Below are 19,820 nucleotides of genomic sequence, written 5' to 3'. Positions count from 1 at the left end.
TCTCTCTCTCTCTCCATCTCCATCTCCATCTCTCATCTCTTATTTAGCTATATCCCTCATCTATCTTCTTATCTATCTCTGCTTCTCATACATCTCTTTCTCTCCATTATCTATATCTTCTTTTATCTATCAATTAATCTATTATCTATCTATCTATCTATCTATCTATCTATCTATCTATCTATCATCACCTATTCGCCATCTATTCATCTATCATCATCTATCATCTATCTATATCTATCTTTCTTCTATTTATGTTTTTATCTATCTGTTTTTGTATCTAGATTCAGAGAAGGAGCTAGCATTTACTACATTCTTACTACATACCATAAACTGTGCCAGCTTCATTTTAACATTAGCTTATTTAACCTGTAAACTCTAAAATAGTTATTATTATTGTACAGATATTAAAACTGAGATTAAGAAAAATTTCTTAACATGCATAGCATGTTGTAATTTTATCCTAGGTCAAGATATGGCCAAAACTTACGTATTTTCTATACATCTTTGTCTCCAAATGGGAGAATTTCCTCAAATAGATATTCTGATTTATTGCTTCAACCATATATCAAATAAACATAGAAGAGTAATTTAAAACCCGAGTTCAAGTATGAGAACCTTGGAGGAGAACATTAAAATAGTTCATATGCAGTGAATGAATTATTCAGTACTTAAAACTTATTATCCTGTTTAGTTTTCATCACATTTATGGATAGGTAAATACTGTTACTCTCACATTTAATAGCTATTAAGAAACTTTCTCAATGTTCTGCAGTTACAAGTAGTGAAGTCCACATTAGAAATAAAATAACATGCCTTCAGACCCTGCTCTCTTAACCAATGCTTTATACCATTCACATAATAAATGATTCACTCAGAAATAATGTTAAAATGTTTGAAGAAGCAATCAGCCACTGTCTTGGTCAATGTACTCTGTTAATTTATTTGAAAAGCATCATGAGAGGCAATGCCAAATTAATTCAATGCACACCTAGAAAGAATAATTTTCTTTATAGATGGAAGATGATGACAGCTGTATTCAAACAATTGTCTCATGTCAGATTTCAAATGTTAAATCCTAATCTTTAATACCTTTAAAAATCTCCTAAGAACCAAAAGTAGATTTCCTCTTAGGGGAAAAACTAAGAGCCAAACAAAAGGAAACCTGTTTATGAGTCTATTTCTCTTACTAAAAATTTGTAGCAATGCTTTAACAGATTTCAATTAAAAAATAGTAGCATACTATATTTTACCTTTTCTGTATTAGTTTAGTTGATTTCTGTTCCTATTAAATGATCTCAATTAAGAAAAATAATATTCCATTTCTAAATTGAAATATTTCTTTAACTTAGAAATTAAAATCAATTCCAGAATGAATCTTCACATTTTCAATGAAATTTTTTATTCTAATACTGATTTTCTTTTGCCGATGACATAGACCTTTTGAGATTTTATTTTTATAAGCTCAAAGGTTATCTTTTTTCCTCCTTTTGTGCAGTTAGATTTTTCCCATTTGTTTGGTTCCTGATACTTGTGTATTTTTGCTAACATCAGTTTAATCATCCTAAATATGCAGCACGAGTATTTGTTGCCCATTATTTTAGCAAAAAACATTTGAAAGGGTTCAGTAGTTAGTTGAAGGTGTGATGTATTTCATTACACTCAAAGATAGCTTTAAGGATTTTATGTTAATAAACTCTCTAATAGAAAGAGGTTATTTTAGTTTCTCTTACTGTGATTGAAAAAAAAAGGAAAAACTCTCAGATAATGAACTTATTTTCTTTCTATTTGATTGCATTTTTTACTATCTTTTTTTTTTTTTTTTTTTTTAAATAGGTTATCTCCACATTTCCTTCATCAAGTATTATTTTAGGTCAGTGGGTAGATAAGTAGATGATAGGTAGATAAAAGTAACCCAAGTGTTTTGGAATTTGTACGGTACCATGATAGGACATTACCTAGTTAGAGAGGTAAATGTACAAATGTGTTTTGGAATTTGTACAGTATCATAATAGGACATTACCTAGTTAGAAAGGTAAATGTATATAATGATAGGACATTACCTAGTTAGAAAGGTAAATGTACAAAAAAAAAGCATTATTTATCAAAAAATGACACAGAAAATTGATCAACACACATTTGATCTTATTTTGCTGATTTTATATTTTGAAATAAGAAAAAAAATTTATAAGGAACTAATAAAAATACTTACATTATTTCTGTAAAGAAGAGTCACATACAGTTTTATAAAGAATACAACTTACAAAAAATTTTAAGGTAATTTACTTCTTATGCCTCAGAATACTATTCGAACTTTGACTTCTTTAAAGAAGTACTGCATCTCTGAATTCTATCCACTAAAAGCCCTGTAAATTATTTTGATTGTTAGCAATAACTGTTTCTTCTTTTAAAAAGATTTAATAAACTTTCTCTAAAATTTAGTAGTTTGTATCGATTCCCAAATAATAAATGTACAGTTTTTATAAATGCTGACTTGTGATTTCTCTGAACTCCTTTTTGATACCAAATGACAGTTCTCAGTTTTCCAAGGATAATCAGTCTTCTATTATCTTTATAAGTGACGAAACCAAGTTCTTGTGGCTTTAAGTTAGTGGACTAGCATTGTACATTGTGACTGTTGACAACCCTTGCCCAGGATTGCAGTGAAAGTGTTACTGTCTGGAATTGAACCTCCCCAATTGAGTAGCCGGTCCCTGGCTACTTTACAGATCCTCAGGAGTTGCTTAGTCAGAACTTTACAGATCCTCAGGAGTTGCTTAGTCAAAGTCTTTTTATTTCTCATTTTATTTAATTGCCTTATAATTTCTCTTTTTTTTTCTATTCAATTCTTTGCCTCCCCTGTTCTCTCTCTACTGCTAGAAAATCTGACTTCTTAAATTACATTTTGGGTTCAAAACATTTCACAATAGAATCCCTGATTAAAATCTAATAAAACTAAAATCAATAAAAAGTTGAAAATAAAATTCCTAATAAGCCAGGTTTGCTTCAATAAATTTCAGTTTTTAAACTAAATTACATTTTTAAGGGTTGCCTTTCATCTTCCCAGAAGAAATTCTAGAAAACCATAAAACCTAAAGCTAATAGATGTTTTCTGTTGTTCCTTCTTTTCTTTAAGTCAGCGCTTGCATTTTGCTTGTAGGCTCTATATTCAAAACAGGAGTAGGCTCGCTGAAACGACTGCAGTATCTGTTATATGATTTCAGAGTCTGGCAAGGCTCTGAGCTCCACTCCTTTAAATCTCCCTTCCTAGTTCACTGCATAATGAGTGCAGTTTCACCATATTTCTAATTATGTCTGGAAAGAAAACAGTGACAAATTCCCACAACCTATACTTTACCGTGAAGTAGCTATTTAAAAGAGCAGTAGTAGAGAAATGAGAGAATAGCAGTTGAGATTCTTGTCAAACCGAGTGAGGGCAGAACCATACATTCAGGATTAGGGAGGAAGTTATGGAGACAGAGGATTAAGACACTGAATACAAACTTGACCTACTTTGCAACTTCCCCTGGAACTGACCCTGAATAGAAAAGTACTAGGATAGTACTTTTATATTCTCAAGCTTTTGCTCTGTTTTCTATTCTGCATTATGGAGCCTTCCAATCAAGCAACATCTTTTCCCAGACCTTCCCGTAACAGGCAATAGTAAATCCACCTCCACATAAGCAGGAACCAGAAGGCAATGACAATGCCTGTCCTCTCAGCAGACTTCTGGCAACCTCTGAAAATAATTTTAAAAAGAAATGCTCTTATAAATTTATCAATAATAAATTTATCTTAGGAAGGAAATGGAAAATCACTGTCCATATATGGGGGCAAGAAGGAACTGTTGAATATTTAATGCCTGAAAGAAATCACTTATGAATTTGTAAAGGCACTGCTGCTTTATGACTAGCATATGTGGCATTTAATAAATTGTATTATTTGCCCAAAATGTGTATTATGTTCAAGCTCTGTACGTTTTTATTAGGCTGCATTTATCTAAGAGCACCTCGATATCATTTTCCCACCTGCCTATGCTGTCTCTCAGGAGTCTCAGAATTCATCTGACTTTACATTTTACTGGATAAAAATGGTCCCCAAACTGTGAACAGCTTCAGTTTAATTTTGCTTACCAAACTTCGCAACTGTCCTATAGTTCACCTAACTTTAAAAGTTTCAATGCTATCTCTTTTTCTCGTGTGCAAACATCTGCTTCTCGAAGCCAGCAGCTGGTATCATGAAAATAGAGATTTTATCACCCTCACATTTGTCACTCATCGTAAAGCCTTCCTAACAAGTGTTGCGTGATTTACTATAGACTCGATGTGATTTTGAGATTCTTTTACTTTTAGCTAGCATGGCAATGACATTTGCTAAAACATTCCAATTAGGAAACGTTGGGACAGTATTTCCCAAACTCTTCAAGCTCATTTTGCCTCTTTCTTGAGGCAGAGACACCTTTTCCAGCCTTAGCATTATCATCTCTCTCAAATACTCCCACATAATCAGAGGATTCTACTTTTTACGTGTTTTTTTTTTATAACTATATATATAATTCTATTCTAATTTATGTAAATTTTTATGAAACTTTGAGTATGTCCATAAACGATGAACATCTAGAATGGTTGTTAGCTCATCTGTTAATTAAGAACTGTAAGAAGCTTATGTTAATAGGATAAAACTCCTCCCAGAAATTTTCCATTATTTCTCTTTGATAACATATTTTAATATTGCAGGTACTCTGTTCTTATGAAAGCTATATTACAAAACATTAGGGTAAGAAGAATCCTTGAAGTATAACTTCTATATCTTGTAGGTAAAACAACAAACGGATTAAGTAACCTCTATAGTCTTCTAGTTGGTAAAAGTAGTATTAGTTCCAGGTTTATAATTTTCTGGTTTATAACTCTTTCTATTCTTCCACATCATTCCTATAACACAAAATTGAGATCTCAGTGTCTCCAAGCAGGTGCTTCAGATTTGTCATCAAATTTCATTTTTTTTAGTCTGAAGATGTCAGCAGCAATGCTTGGGAACTTGATTCTTGATTCTTTCATATTCTTTGAATAAATAATATATTCACATGTTTTATATATATTGAACAAAAGCTTTAAAGATCAGTAAAATGTATCATTTCAAGTGTATACATTGACATTACTGTGTTATTTGTCACTGAGTATATATATATATATATATATATATATATATATATATATATATATATATATATAAATATATAATTGTAGGGCCCAATACCTACAATTCTAACTGTGGATCCCTAATAATTTCTTAGTGCATTAAGGGGTAGTGATTCTAGGAGAGATTTTCATTCATTCATTTATTTAATCGATTTTTTTTTCTTTCAATAAACAACTGTGCAAGGATAAAAACATGAGCTAAGGTATAGCTTGGGTCCTCAAGGAGCTCAGACTGTTTTAAGAGAATATGACATGTAAACTATGAAGTAGGTGCAGTGACACTATGCCCCAAATATTAATAGGGTCATGAAAATGAACACCCAGCCCAGATTTGAGAATCATAGGAAATTCCTGGAAAAGGAGAGCTGATCCTTTAGTTTAACTCACTTGTCAGAGCGAAGTTAGAGAAGGGAGGATAACAGGGCACTCTCAGAAACAGAGATGCGCAAAGTGCTGTATGGCAAGTTGCTGTTAGGTGTAGTTGAATAATGATATGTCAGACTAGGATTGGTGAGTCTGAGACTGGGGAGAGTACGAAAAGCCGTGTGATGGGTTGACTGGGGAGGAGCCATTGGAGTTTTAGGAAGTATTAGTTCAAAGTTTCATTTTAAAGAAATTATTTTTATGGCAAATAAATTATTTTTATACAATTAGAAGCTGAGGAAATAGCCCAAGGCAAGATAAAATGAAGCCCAGATTAGTAAAAAGGAATGGAATAAGGTGAAAGATTAAAACCTCCTTTTATTATATGCCAATACTTTTATGATTATAATAAATTGCTCAGTATTCATTTAAAATTAATTTTGGAATAAGGATTTCTAAAGAAAATAATCATTTGATGCTCAAATTAATGGGCTATTGCTTGAATTGTTTAATGCTTTTAAGTTTTTATGTAGTACATATATACCACATATATTAAATTAACCCATACATGTTTGAAACTTTTTGCATTTTCTCCAAATGGTCAATGTTTGTTTGAATACTGGAATTGACTTACTGAAAAAACTTTACCACTCAAAGATACTAGGAAAAATAAAAACAAAAATAAAACTTCAGTTAATCAGATCTTTGAGAGACCTTTCAGAACACAGTGAAGTAGTTTAAAATGATACGACAGTGAATCTTAGAGTTATGACTTGGTGAACTTACTTCAGTTTACTAAAGTGGTGAAGGCAAGGTGAGATCACCAAGGGGAAAACTATTGGGAAGAAAAAAGAAGTGTTTAGGTGAGTATCAGAAGAGGCAACTGGAAATTACAGTTTTGCAGTTAAAGAAATCAAGAAGTATAAACTTGGAAGCTGTTGAGGTGGAGTCATACTTAAATCAAAGTGAATTAATGAGAAGTATTATTGGGAAAAAAAGAACCCAGGAGGCTGGAATCCAGGATTATTGGGAGAATAGAGTCCAGGACAGACTCCTGCAGGATACAATATCCAGAAGTTGGGAAAGGGAAGAGTTCAATAATCACTCAACTTGCCAAGAAATATATATTCAATATGTTTTATGAAGATCCAAAATCTGAAGACTCTCTTGATGAGTTATTTGAAGCCTAGAGTTTTAGATTTCACTTCCAGCCAAATATAATTGATAGCCAAATTAAATGAATACATTAAGTAAGGCTGGATAATGCTGGTTTTATTAAAAACAAAATGATACTGAGCTGGTTTTATTTTAGGATTCACAAACTAGTTCTGAGGACTGTCTCAAAATATGTGGTCTGGTATAAATGTATAACTTCCAAGGCTCACTATTTTGAAGAAAAGGATATTTCACTTGGAATCATTTGTTTTCAATTTTTACTGTAATTCAGTAGTTTTTTGTATAGTACCTATCATGCACATGACACTATCTTAGGTGCTATGTTGAATATTTATTCAACAAATATTTGTTGGGTTTCTAGTATGTGCTGGTGCTTCTCCAACTGTCAAGGATTGAGTAGTAAGCAAAACAAATATTCCTGCTCGTATGGAGCTTACACTCAAATGAGGATGAAGTTCCTACCTGAACCTTCTTGATACTCAGAAGGCCATTTTCACAGAACTCATAGGCTAATGATGGAAATAAAATATATAACAAACATATAATAAAATGTAGAAAATAATGTGGCGGTGTTTAGGTATAAATGAAAAGGCCTGAAAATTTCAAGAGGGAGAGAATACTGACAATTATTCAACAAAGGCTTTATAAAAGATGAAAAGTGAGCTCAGACTTAAGGAATGAACAGTTTTTACTTTGATAGAACAATTACAACAAATGCATAAACATAATCATGGAATATGCAAAATATAAATAATATTTGGGGGATAATGAATAGGTCAATGTGTCCAGAGGGGAGTGGACAAAAGGAAGAAGAGGTGCCAATGAAAACACAAAAGAGATGGTCGGTAAGGAATGGAGAAAGTAGGAAACCATAGTGTCACAGTAATCAAAGGCAGACCAGAAGATACATACACATTCTTTAGAGAAGTCCAAGAAAATGAGTCCCAAGGAACCACTATGCTATTGAATAACTGACAGGCCAATCTTGATTTCTATGAGAGGCGTTATGATAAAGTAATGAAAAAAAAAAGAGATTTCAAAAGTGTGTGCCATGAAAGTATGGTCAAGCCTTGGACATAGCAATTTCTATTACTTCTGGAAGATTAGCAAATAATGGAATAAGAGGAAGAAAAGGAAAAAAAAAGCTTAGCTAAAGAAGATGGTATCATGAGTGGAAAATATTTTAATTGTTATGTAAGGGAACTGAGTATAATATACTTAGGCAAATGATCCAATTAGAAAGGTTGAATAAAAGATAGTCATTGGAGCATGCTAGCTTTAAAGTAAACTCTTTTTCTGAGACTAAGCCTGAGGCCAGCAGAAAGAAAGAAATTTTAAGAGATAAACAACAATGCAGAGGTAAAGGGAAAATGATTATAAAGAACTCTAAGAAGTGGCTGCAATCTTCTCTATAAAGTACAAGGCAAAGTTGAAATTCAAAAAAATTTCAGACCTGGCAGTTACTTTGTTACTTATTAGATGGCCAAAATGGACTTGAACTGACATTGGGCTGTTTATATTATTAATTTCTTCCATTTAACATGAATATTCAGACTTGTCACTAAAAAATGGTCAATGTATTTGTCAATACTGCCACAAATCTCATTATTTCACATAATACAAATGACTCGGATTTGTGAAAAGCAAGTTGTGCTCAGGAAATTATCAAGGTGGTTTACTGCGAGGTGCTCATCTGTCAAAAACAGATACACCCATTATTTAGTATTTATAATTGTTAAAACACAAGAAATCAAAATTTGTAATATATCAAAGCAAACATATTAGCATGCTCGAATTTATTCCTCCTATACTTTTCAATTTCATAGCTTGCATGAATTTTTGAAAGCTGATGTGATGTGTAGGCCTATAATTCTTAGAACTAGGAGTTTTCTAGAGTTAAGAATATTTGAGATTTTAGAAAAGTGATATAATGTATATTTCATATATTAGATAATACCCCTTCTGGGATTTGTGGCAGTATTGACAAATACATTGACAATTTTTTAGTGACAAATCTGAATATTCATGTTAAATGGAAGAAATTAATAATATAAACAGCCCAATGTCAGTTCAAGTCCATTTTGGCCATCAAATAAGTATCAAAGTAACTGCCAGGTCTGAAATTTTTTTGAATTTCAAAATTATGGACAAGGAATCCGTAGGCTTGTACTTAATTTATATGTTAGGATTTTTGCTTTTTAAAATTCTTGATAGGTTACACTGATGATATATAACTCAAGTAGTGATGTAATGAAAACAATATTATCTACCACCAGAAGAAGTGATTTTATCAGTTTCCTATTAAATCATAATAGAAATGTTTAATTAGGGTCTTGCTTCAGACCAAACATAGAAAAAATGGCCTACTATCCCTGTAATAGTTTTAATAGGATAAATATTTACTTTGGCAAGCCAAAAAATAATCTGGGAACATTTAAATGTTTAATCAGTTCATAAGATCATTTTGAGTAGTTCTTTTAGGATTTGCAGACTGATAACAAATATGCCCCTGCCTCTATACAGAGTATATTTTTAAAACAAAATACATATTTCATGAAAATTGATTTGTCTGCCTGGGATTTTATTTTGTTTGAGGTTTTGAAAATTTATGTTGAGAGATGAAATTGTTTTATTTATTTATTTTTGTCTTGAGTCGTTTCTTGACTAATTTTAATTACTGTGTTTATTACATAATATTCTTTAGACATCTGACTTTTTACTCCTATAAGGTAACATTTTAAAAAATATTTAAGAATAGGATAGCAATAAAACTTTAGAAAATTTTAACACATTCAAAATGATTTTGTGATGTATACAAGTATTACTCAACACTATATGAAAGCAATAAGCAATAGAGTGAATATAATCACTAAATGAATATATCTGATATATATTTTTTTAACTCATGGTGTTATATTAGGACTTCTACTCAGGGGCTGATCTCATTGTCATTAATTAATTCATGAATAAATTAATTTGATAAGTATTATTTCAACATTCATATATATGATGCTCTGCCTACAAGGTGTTTAGTCACTGAAGATGTCACTTCTCTATCCATGTAGCTGTAATTCCATTAATTAAATACTATGATACATGTATGAGTAAAATTAATTCTGTTAGAGAAATGAATAGGGCATTAATTCAATGTTGTTTTAATAGGGTCTTGAAAGTAGAGTAGGACTACAAGATATAATGTGAACTGAGTACTTGAAGCTGGGATAATAAATGAGCAAAGATTTAGAGGTGTGGCAAGTCAGACCAAATATAATCCAACAATGGCAAGTAAGTAGAAATATTTTTATTGGAATATCAGGTGTAGATTTACAATGAAGATAATTCTATTGGACCAAATGAATGGGTTAAGGTCAGATTATGAAAGACCTTGAATGCCATACTAAGGAGTTTGAATATGATTCTATAGGCAATTAAAAACTTTATTTTGATTGGAGTCACCTGATCGGATTTTCGTTTTAAAATGATCAATTAATAATAGACCAGAGGAGACCAATGACCAAACCGATTATTCACCAAGTTTCAAAAAGGCAGGGATGTGTTTAATATTTTCTAATTTTTGTCTATCATAATATCATTTAATTTAATTGCCATGCCCAAGAGTTTTTACTGAAATCATTCTGAATATAAAACACAACTCAAAAGAAAGATTACTCAATTCAAAGTACCATCCATTTATATTTGTCGATAAGGATCAAAGTTGATTTTTGTCTTTCATTTTTATTTTACGGCCTAGCTGTCAACCCTACCTTAAGTATAAACCTTAATTAAACCATTAAAAGATTAAAATACATGACAACTTTAGGAACTTATTCTATCAGATAACAAAAGATCAGCTAGAAGTAATGAAGAATTAAATAAAAAAACATTTATTGAACATCTACTATAAATCAATCACTGCACCAAGTACTTTTAAATAAATTTGTCTTCGTGACAAGCGGAAGAGATGACTGTTATTTCCCTTAATAGATGAAAAGCCTGATCATCAGAGAATTGAAGTAACTTGCCTGCGGTTGATGCCCTTAGTGGTGTAGCAGTTGTCTGTCTGATGCCATGTCTGTGCTTTTCCATTCTAGTCCCTTGTGCTATTTACCCCGTTCAATAATAATGTGCAACAGAAAGTTCACAAAGCAGTTATACTAGTATTTTTAAGTTGAAAATAAGGTATTTTACTTCTGAAAGTAGAGTTGAATCTGATTCTCTACGTCTAAGTGTATAGAGGTATGAAGAGTTTTTCAGTACCGCATATAGTCATCTGATTAATTGCCATTATTTATTATTATTATTATTCGTTATTATTATTATTATTCTGACTTGCTCTGCCCCAGTATCTAGTATTATTGTTTTTTGCTCTTTATATGGACTTTATATGCATTTTACTGAGGATAACATTGCTATGGTTCTGCTGCCTGCCTCTTCAATGAAATACAGAGATTTTTAAAAACTAGGCTACGTAAAATTCTAGAGGTTTGGAAACACATCTACGAGATTTTTTTTTATAAGATATAACTTTGAATTTCCATGTTTTGATTACCGAATTTATTTTCTGCTTTATACTCACACATCTATGTATAAAAATGTATGTGAGTTCATGTGCATGTGTATATTTTTCTTCCAAATTTGAATGACAAAACCTCTTATTTTTTAAATTACTGTTAGCCTATATTCATCAGGAAATCATTAACTTCTCAAATGTATTTGTGCCCAGAAATTATACCATCTCTAGTAAGACTTGTCCTTAAAATTACAAAAAGTATAAACAATGTATAATAATACATTTTCACATAAATTTATTAACACAAGAATATTCAAAATCCATTATCAACCTAATTATTTTTGTGTTCACATGACACTATTTTATTAATCATCGTTTACAAATTTTTTAATGTTGAAAAGAATGAAACAAGCAGCTTTTTAAAAAGGTAGGTTTTCTTTTTAAGCCATAGGGCGAGTTCTTTTTTTTAGTTTATATGTAATAATTTTTTTAATAGAGGTTATGTATTTTACCTAATTAGTTTTTTAAACTATAGTGTTATCAATATAAATATGTAAATTCATTTCAGTATATTTATAACTTACATATTATCACTGTATTTGAATACTGGATACATTTGTAAATACCATCAATGTTTGAATGATATATTATTTTCATCAGATGTAACCAATTTTTCTCTGATATGAGTTCCCTACCCAAATTCACTTCAATAATATGGCATAGTCATTAATTCTATCTGGGGGGAATTACGTGCTTCATAAATTACTTTCAAAAGAAGTCAGATTTTTATTTTTCTTTAATTCAAAGTCAAATGAAATTCAAATTGAATCAATAGTATGTTGCCATATAAATCCTTATTAAAATCTTCAAAGATGTGAATAGATATATCGGGTAGTAATTAGTATGGTATCTATAATTTGCTTCTAATTTATGTGAGGGAGGCTAAAAGTAGTTTGTTCTCTTAGTATTACAAGTATCCCTTTATAATTATGTTTATGCTCTTAATGTGCAACATCTATTAAAAATATTGGACAAGGTAAAAAAAAATCTTAGTAATAATTATACTGATGTATAAAGCATCGTTGATGTTTAAACGTGGTATATATTTTTTTCTATCTTCTTAAATATAATTTGCTTTAAATGATTCAACATTTATTTGTGCTGGACACTGTATAAGGCCCTAAGGAATGAAATTATTCAGAAAACAAAACTAAGTCCTTATCTCTTCTAGTTTACCCCAGTCGATGTTTGTGTTGTTTAAAGGGCTTGGAACAACATCTAATTTGATATTTTAAAAATTGAATTATGACTGACATATAACATTATATTAGTTTCAAGTATGCAAGATAGTGATCCAATATTTCTATATATTGCAAAATGATCACGAGTCTAGTTATCATCCATTACTATGTAAAGTTACAAAAATTTTATTTGACTTTTTGTTAGTGAAGACTACCAGTCTGGAAAACACACCCGGATCTACCATGTGAAGATCAATGATTATATGAGAGTCAACTTTAAAAATTGGTGAGGTAAAATTGATCTTTGCTGTAGCTGTGGAAGTTGTAGGATGGAATTTTTATCTCCTTCATATAGGTAAAAATATTGAGAAGTGATATCCTACATGGAACCCTTGAACAGAGAAAGGACTTAAGTAAAAAACCTAGAGAAATCTGAATAAAACATGGACTTCAGTTAATAAAAGTACATCTATATTGTTTTATTAATTGTGACAAATGTACTAGGTGAATGTAAGATATTAAAAATAGAGCCCATTGGCTGTAAGATACATGGAACTCTTTGTAATATCTTCTAATTTTTCTGTAGATCAAAACTATTTTAAATTTTTAAAGTTTATTTTAAAAGTTGAGAAAAAATTGAGGAGACCAACTTGTACAGAATCTTAGATGTAAGCTAAGAGTTTGAGCATTTTTAATGATCAGTAGGAAGCCATTGAAAATGTGTGGGCAGGAGCATAACACAATTAATGCAGCCATTTAGGGAAACTTTTTCTATGACCGCACACACAAATTACAGAAAGGAAAAGTTGACATCAAGGAGACCAATCTGACTCAGTAAACTTCCATATAAAATAATAAAGACCAGAATTCCTCTGGTGGTCAGTGTGAATGGAGGATAAAGATTTGACACAGTACAAATAACTAACGATATTTGACAACTTATTGTATATGAAGCTTATTGGAGGAAAGAAGTCTGGGTGATTTAGAAAAGAGGTTTATATAGTAAACTGAATATAGAATAGGAGAGTAACATATAATGTTAGAAACTACAGTTGCTTGTTGGTGGTGCTAAATTAGGGTAAAAGGAGATATATTTGAGTTTCCAAGGCTAAATGAAAATTTAATCATTTCCTCCAGGAATGTCCTATAGTTAATCTGAAACCTCTTCAGCAGTGAATAAGGAATATTTGGAATTTTCAAGCCTAGAATGTCATCATAGTCTCTTTCACAATCTTTTTGTGATGATGGTCCTGTTTTTATTTGAAATGTTGACATTTTCTTCTAAGTGCATGTTAAGCCATACCCACTTAATAAATAAACTAAAAATTAGGAATAAAATAGGAAAATTTCCAGCTGCCAGACTACCAGTTAATCAGTAATATCTATTATATATTCAGAATATTAATTAATGGTGGTAATAGAAGTCTAAAATGACATATTGTTATGATCTCAAATTCATTTGACTTGATAGTTAACTTCTATTTTGTTCTCATTTACATTTCTACTTTTGATTATTAAAAGTAATTTTACATCCCATAGTTTACAAGTAGAAAATAAATTACTTCTGAAACTTTTAAAGAAGGGTAAATAGCTGGAATTATCAAATTTGAAAGTGACCCACGAAACACCAGTGATGACTTGAGAGAGAGCTGAAACTTATTCCCGCTGTGTGGAACGGCCCCCTTGATGTCCACGGAGGTTTCGAGAATGTTTCGTAGGCGATTTGAATAGTTCAATTAGAAATAACTATTAGATTAAAAACAATCATGATTGGATTTAAATTTGCATTTTTATAGACTTGACTTGCTCTTTGGGGTCATTTTTATTAAACAAAGCAACTCTTCATTAAAAAATTCTAAAATCACATCAAAAGAATAGTCATGAAGCAGTTCACTGGGTTGGGGAAGGGGGCTCACATTCGTTGTTGATCCGTATAGTGCTTTTCATTTAGATTTAGTAAAGTATGACATAATTCTGTGATTCAAATAGATAAAGGATGTATATATTTGACCACCAATTTGACCATGAAGACCTGAAAAGAATAATGGAATTTCTGTGGATGGTTACCACAGGCTCTCCTGTGATGAACAATTCTCTCATACCTCACTGTCATTGTTGTCTGAGGTTGCAGCTTTGGAGGGAGCTTCCTCATGGGAGCAAAGTCCTGGATCATGATAGATTATTTTCTCCCATCAGATGCAAATATTTTCAGGATGGTTGGGATCCTGCGAGAGTATTTGGTTGGGATAAACTCTGTAAGGAGAGACTGTTCATACAGATCACTCATGGTGCAACAAGGTACAGATATGTTTGGAAATTTCCCCTCTGCTGAAAAAGCTTAATCTAATCATCGCTCTACCGCCTCTTCATTTTCTCTGAAATCTTGAGAGGTCATGGGCTTTTCTCGTTGGATAGTTTGATAGCGCTTTCACAAATTCTTCGGAAAAAGTTGTTTTATATAGCAAGTATAATAAAATTTCCATTTCTATATTAATCAACACATACTCATGTAATTTTTATTTATTTATTTATTTTGGTTAGACAAAAGCAAATTTAGTGACTATTATACATAAACTGATCTTTCTCTTTAACTAAGGGTTTTTTTGTTTTTGTTTTTCACAAATACCTACTGACATTTAAGTTGCACGAGTATTGACAGACATGCTAGGTGTTATGAAATTGCCTTAATAGATCATTATATACATAGAAGACTTAAAACTTTCCGCATCATTGTAACAAATGTTAGACCAGGAATTAGTAGACTTGGTTCTAGTATTGGCTCAGTAGTAATACCAGTTGAATATCTGCCTTTGACTGTGACCATAACATGCTGAGTCTTAAATGCTTTACATATCAATGAAAACTAGGTGATCTCTAATATGACTTATCATCTTAGCATGCTGTTTATATACAGATAAATGGAAACTGAAAAAAGTTTTTCATTGCAAGACTGATTTTGTAACCTCTACTCAATTTCAACCAATTGTTTTTTTCAGAATAGAAATATGATTAATTCTACATAGGTAATATCAATAAATAAGAATTCATCAGAGAAGGAATTCATTTGTGCTATTTCAAATTTTCCACAATCCTGCTGTTGCTGATGATAAGGACGATGATGATACATTAATATTTAAAAATATTTCTGATCAATAAGTTTCATTCATTTAACATTTTGGTATTAGGTACTTACAATAATTCAGATACATTGCATAAAAGATAGACAGGAGTCCTCATGAAGACTATGGTATTTTAGTCAACAAGTGAAGGTAAGGATGGCCATGAAGGTAGTGAGGAAGTTCAGCCAGGTGCTCTCTGGGGAAGAGGGTTCCAAGCAGAGAGAACGATCAGTGCAATCTCTATTGTCTGGCATATTGAATTAAAAGCACAAAGTTAGCCTGGCTGGAGCAGAGGGGAGTATGAGAGAGAAGGAGGTGTCAGATAGGGAGGGGTGAAGGGTGAAGGTGAGATAGATGGATAGTATAAGACCATATAGTCATAGAAAATGGAAAAGGAACAATTTGTGGTTGAATATTTTGCTGAAGATGCTAGTAATCTGGTTATTGAAAGGATCATTTAAATAGATTTCTCTTACCGTACAATACCAAACTCTGTGGAAATTATAGATTATAATCAAACTTGCCTAGAGAGAACTTTATAAACACATTTGCCTGTTTCCTCAGTAGTCTTTGAAGGTATCTGTGTGTGTGTGTGTGTGTGTGTATAGTTCATATATATCTCTCTATATATCCCAAAATTGGATTCATCTCAAATATATAATCTGTGCATTTCCCTTAACACTTAGCATTTTATCTTGAGCAAATTCTTGATCTCTAAATTTCTTCAAAAGCATTAATCATATTTAACTCAATATTCAAACTCAGTATCAAGCAACTCTTTTTGAAGCTTGCTTCTATTTTGAGAAAATTACATATAATACACATATATACATATTTTATCATCACTTTTAGAAACAATGAACTATTCTGATTACTCTTACAGATAATGTGCTGTTAAAGGTATCATTTATAATAATCTCTTAATCTCTCGTTATTTTCTTAAGAAGTGATCCTGGGAGGAAAATTATTGTTTCAAACAATATGACTTTTTTAAGGTTCTAGATAAAAACTAAAACCCCATAGGAATTTAAAATAAAATAAAATTAACAAGCTATAAAGTAGTCAAAATTTTTACATGCAAAGCCAGACCAATATTCATAAAGAAAATATTCTTAAGAAGAAAATATAACTAGTTTTTCATACTTTATGTTTAATTAGGTTTCAGAAATCATTTGTATCAAAATATTTTAATTTTTAGAGCAGCATCCTAACCATATTCATATTGAGTTTTCATTATATTGTTGGCACATTTGGGCAAAACTGTTTTAACAAATTAGTTTTAGGAATCACTATAATACCAATTTAATGTAATAAAGAGTTTAAGGGATTATGTTTAAAAGATCTTTATCAAATTAGAATGTAAAGAGATCATTTAATGGAGTAAGGGAGTTCAGTTTTATATACATCAGTTTAGAAAACCTAAAATTATTACCATAATATTCACGGAGGAATATAGCTAGTTTTATCAAATTATGCAACTAAAACTGAATGGAAAAGGTAAAAATGAACAAAATCATGAATTTTTAGTAGGTGAAATAGTATATTTAGTATGTAACTATGATCAGAGAATATGTTTTTTGAATAAAACTGAAAATTCTCGTGAGTAGAAAAAAATGATTCAATACATGAGCCATAATACAAATACTTTATAGTATCATTCATGTGTGGTGATGTACGATGTGTAAATTGTTTAGTCTTTACCTCGTGCCAGGTACAATTTTCAAAATAACCTAACCACAGCATGATCGCTAATTATATTATTCTAACTAGCTATATTGTATGCCTTCATTTGACAGTTTATCTATGTAACCTTTGAAAATGGTATCTCTTGTGATTTTTAAATGCAGCATCAACATTTTGGCAGAATCATTTTGCAAGCATTTAAAATACATGCATTTGAGTTAAAAATTATGTCTTCTGAAAAATCTCTGCAATATACTTTTTCATCTGCTTTTGCTCATTGGAAATATAATAGATTAATAATTCCTTGATGAGTATTTACCAATTCATTAGTCAAAAGTGTTTCCCAAAGTTGATATGAAGAAATTATGGACAAACATTTACTTATTTTCACCAAAATTCTATTAAATGAAAAGATATATATTTTTGTCCATTTGAAATGAATTTTATCCATTCATTAATTGATAACCATATTAATAGCACTTAATGATAGAATTTAGTGGGATGACCATATAATTTATTATTCAATGATTCATTTTTAAGGGTGAAAACACTTTTAATACTTTTTCTGAGACAGATTTTTCAGGGCAAATCTAAACCTTTGGTCAGCCTAATATAGAGAGATTTTTTAAATAATGGAATAAACAGTGATTGTGCAGGAAAACCAGAATATAAATACAATGGAGAGATGAAAAGTAAGAAGTAAATTAGTATTGTTTTTTTTTCTGGCTCCTCTGTGATGATTTTTTAATGTTTAAGCTTTTAATATTTGCATTTCAATTTTAAAAATGCAAGCTATTCTTTTTACTCAAGGATGTAGTATGTGTATGCATAAATTAAAAGTTGAATGGTTTTACAAATAGCTTTGCACAACTCCCTTGTGTATTTAGAAGTGGAAATGGATTGTTTGAGAAAGAGCACATGAGAAAGAAACTTGTTCAAAATTTAATTCATAGATAAAAAAGCCTATCTAGAATGATTTTAATTGTTGACAAAGTGCAAGTATACTGTCCTTACATATTTTGCCTTTACATAAATCAATAAATCTATTAATATTATATAAACTAATAAAGGTAATTTATTTTTGAATTAAAGGCAAATCTATATTTGAATGCATATCAGACTGTCTTTCTATTTTGAATGCATACTAGAGCTTATTAAATTTTAATACGCATAAACCAATTTAAGGTGACTTATGGTTTAATAAATGCCAGTGAGAAGAGGAAGTTAAAATGCTTATAAAATTCAGGAAGATAATTTCAACTTGATAATGTTTCATGATGCAGACTGATAAAATTTTCTCCTATCATTTTTTCATCCTCTATTTTCTGGAATCCAGACATTGATATTTAGCATTATTATGCTTTGGGTAACAGTTCTATGCTTATTAATAAATTGCCTGCAATTTTATGGATAAATGAATGAAAGATTCATTTCTCATCCATTCCCAGAAAGCATACTGGCAGTTTTCATTTTTATACATCGATTGAATCTTACTTTAAGCAGCTGCCTTCTTGGTTTTTGAACAGTTAATTATATCCGTATCAGTTTACTTCCAATTTTTATTTTTTTAATATTGTAATATGTTTTGAGGTTAACTAGATTGATACTTAGCAATCTGATTTACGCTGAAATAAGGCAATGCTAGATGAATTAATATAATCTAAAACAGAAGGGAATACCACAAAGTAAATTGTATTTTAACACGTATTCTAGATTATTAGTTTTCTTTCTTTCTTTTTTTAGTTTCCTTTTCATGCTGTTTATTTCAAAGGGAAGGAAAAAAGACTTATTTAATTTTTCCAGTTCAGCTTATAAAAGTAATTTTCAAAATCACTATTTTAATTAAAAAGAAACATATATAAACATATTCAGCAATAAACTATATGATACAATATTTGATTTTATATGTATTAGAATTTGTTTTATAATAAAAAGGTTTAATGTTTAATGTCCATTTATAATAAAAATGTTTAATGAATTTGCTCAATTAAAAAAATTAACGCATTAGAATTCTTTAGCTATCTAATAGCCAAAAAGAAATCTATGATGCAGCTTGGCCTGGAGGTTATAATTCCCGAATCCACAGACCAAGGGATGTGCCTGTTGTCAGTACTTCCACTTTAAGATAGTTCCACAATTTTCAAATACTGAAGAAGCTAGTGCTCTCAGGGTAGTGAAAGTGAACACTCGAATGCAGATCATTTTTTTCTATTTCAGTATGATAACTCACTATGAATTGAAGTAGTATTTCAAGTCAAAATTCAAAAGTCAAAAAAAAAGAACCTGATACTTTTTTTCGTATGTATACTAGGGATTTAGGGCACAAAACGATATCTCAAATAATACTTGATTTTTCTGTATAGTTCTTTCATATTTTATTTTATTTTTTGTTTCAGTATATTATTAGAAGAATTGCAGGTAGATCAGAGTGGAAGCAGATCTTATGTGTTTTATTTGGCAATTGTGAATAAAATTGAATTGCTTGAAATCATTTGAATCTTGTTTTTCATATATTGTGTAGAGAGACACA

General features: G+C 30.6%; 1 protein-coding gene across 5 annotated transcripts in view; it reads left to right on the top strand.

Moving 5' to 3' along the window:
- PCDH17 (protocadherin 17) overlaps positions 1 to 19,820 on the top strand; it is a 92,428-nt gene that overhangs the window by 37,114 nt on the left and 35,494 nt on the right. The window contains exon 4 of one of the 5 annotated variants that reach the window (XM_039877175.1): positions 12,694 to 14,442. The exons of the other annotated variants lie outside the window; for them this stretch is intronic. Within the exon in view, the coding sequence (XP_039733109.1) occupies positions 12,694 to 12,737 (44 nt within the window). The 3' untranslated portion in view covers positions 12,738 to 14,442. Of the gene's footprint in view, positions 1 to 12,693; positions 14,443 to 19,820 lie in introns of those variants that run through there. 5 annotated transcript variants of the gene reach the window in all.

Source organism: Pteropus medius, unplaced genomic scaffold (assembly GCF_902729225.1).
Source record: "Pteropus medius unplaced genomic scaffold, Ma_sr-lr_union100, whole genome shotgun sequence".
Taxonomy (NCBI): domain Eukaryota; kingdom Metazoa; phylum Chordata; class Mammalia; order Chiroptera; family Pteropodidae; genus Pteropus; species Pteropus medius.
This window is presented reverse-complemented; position numbering and strand designations above follow the sequence as displayed.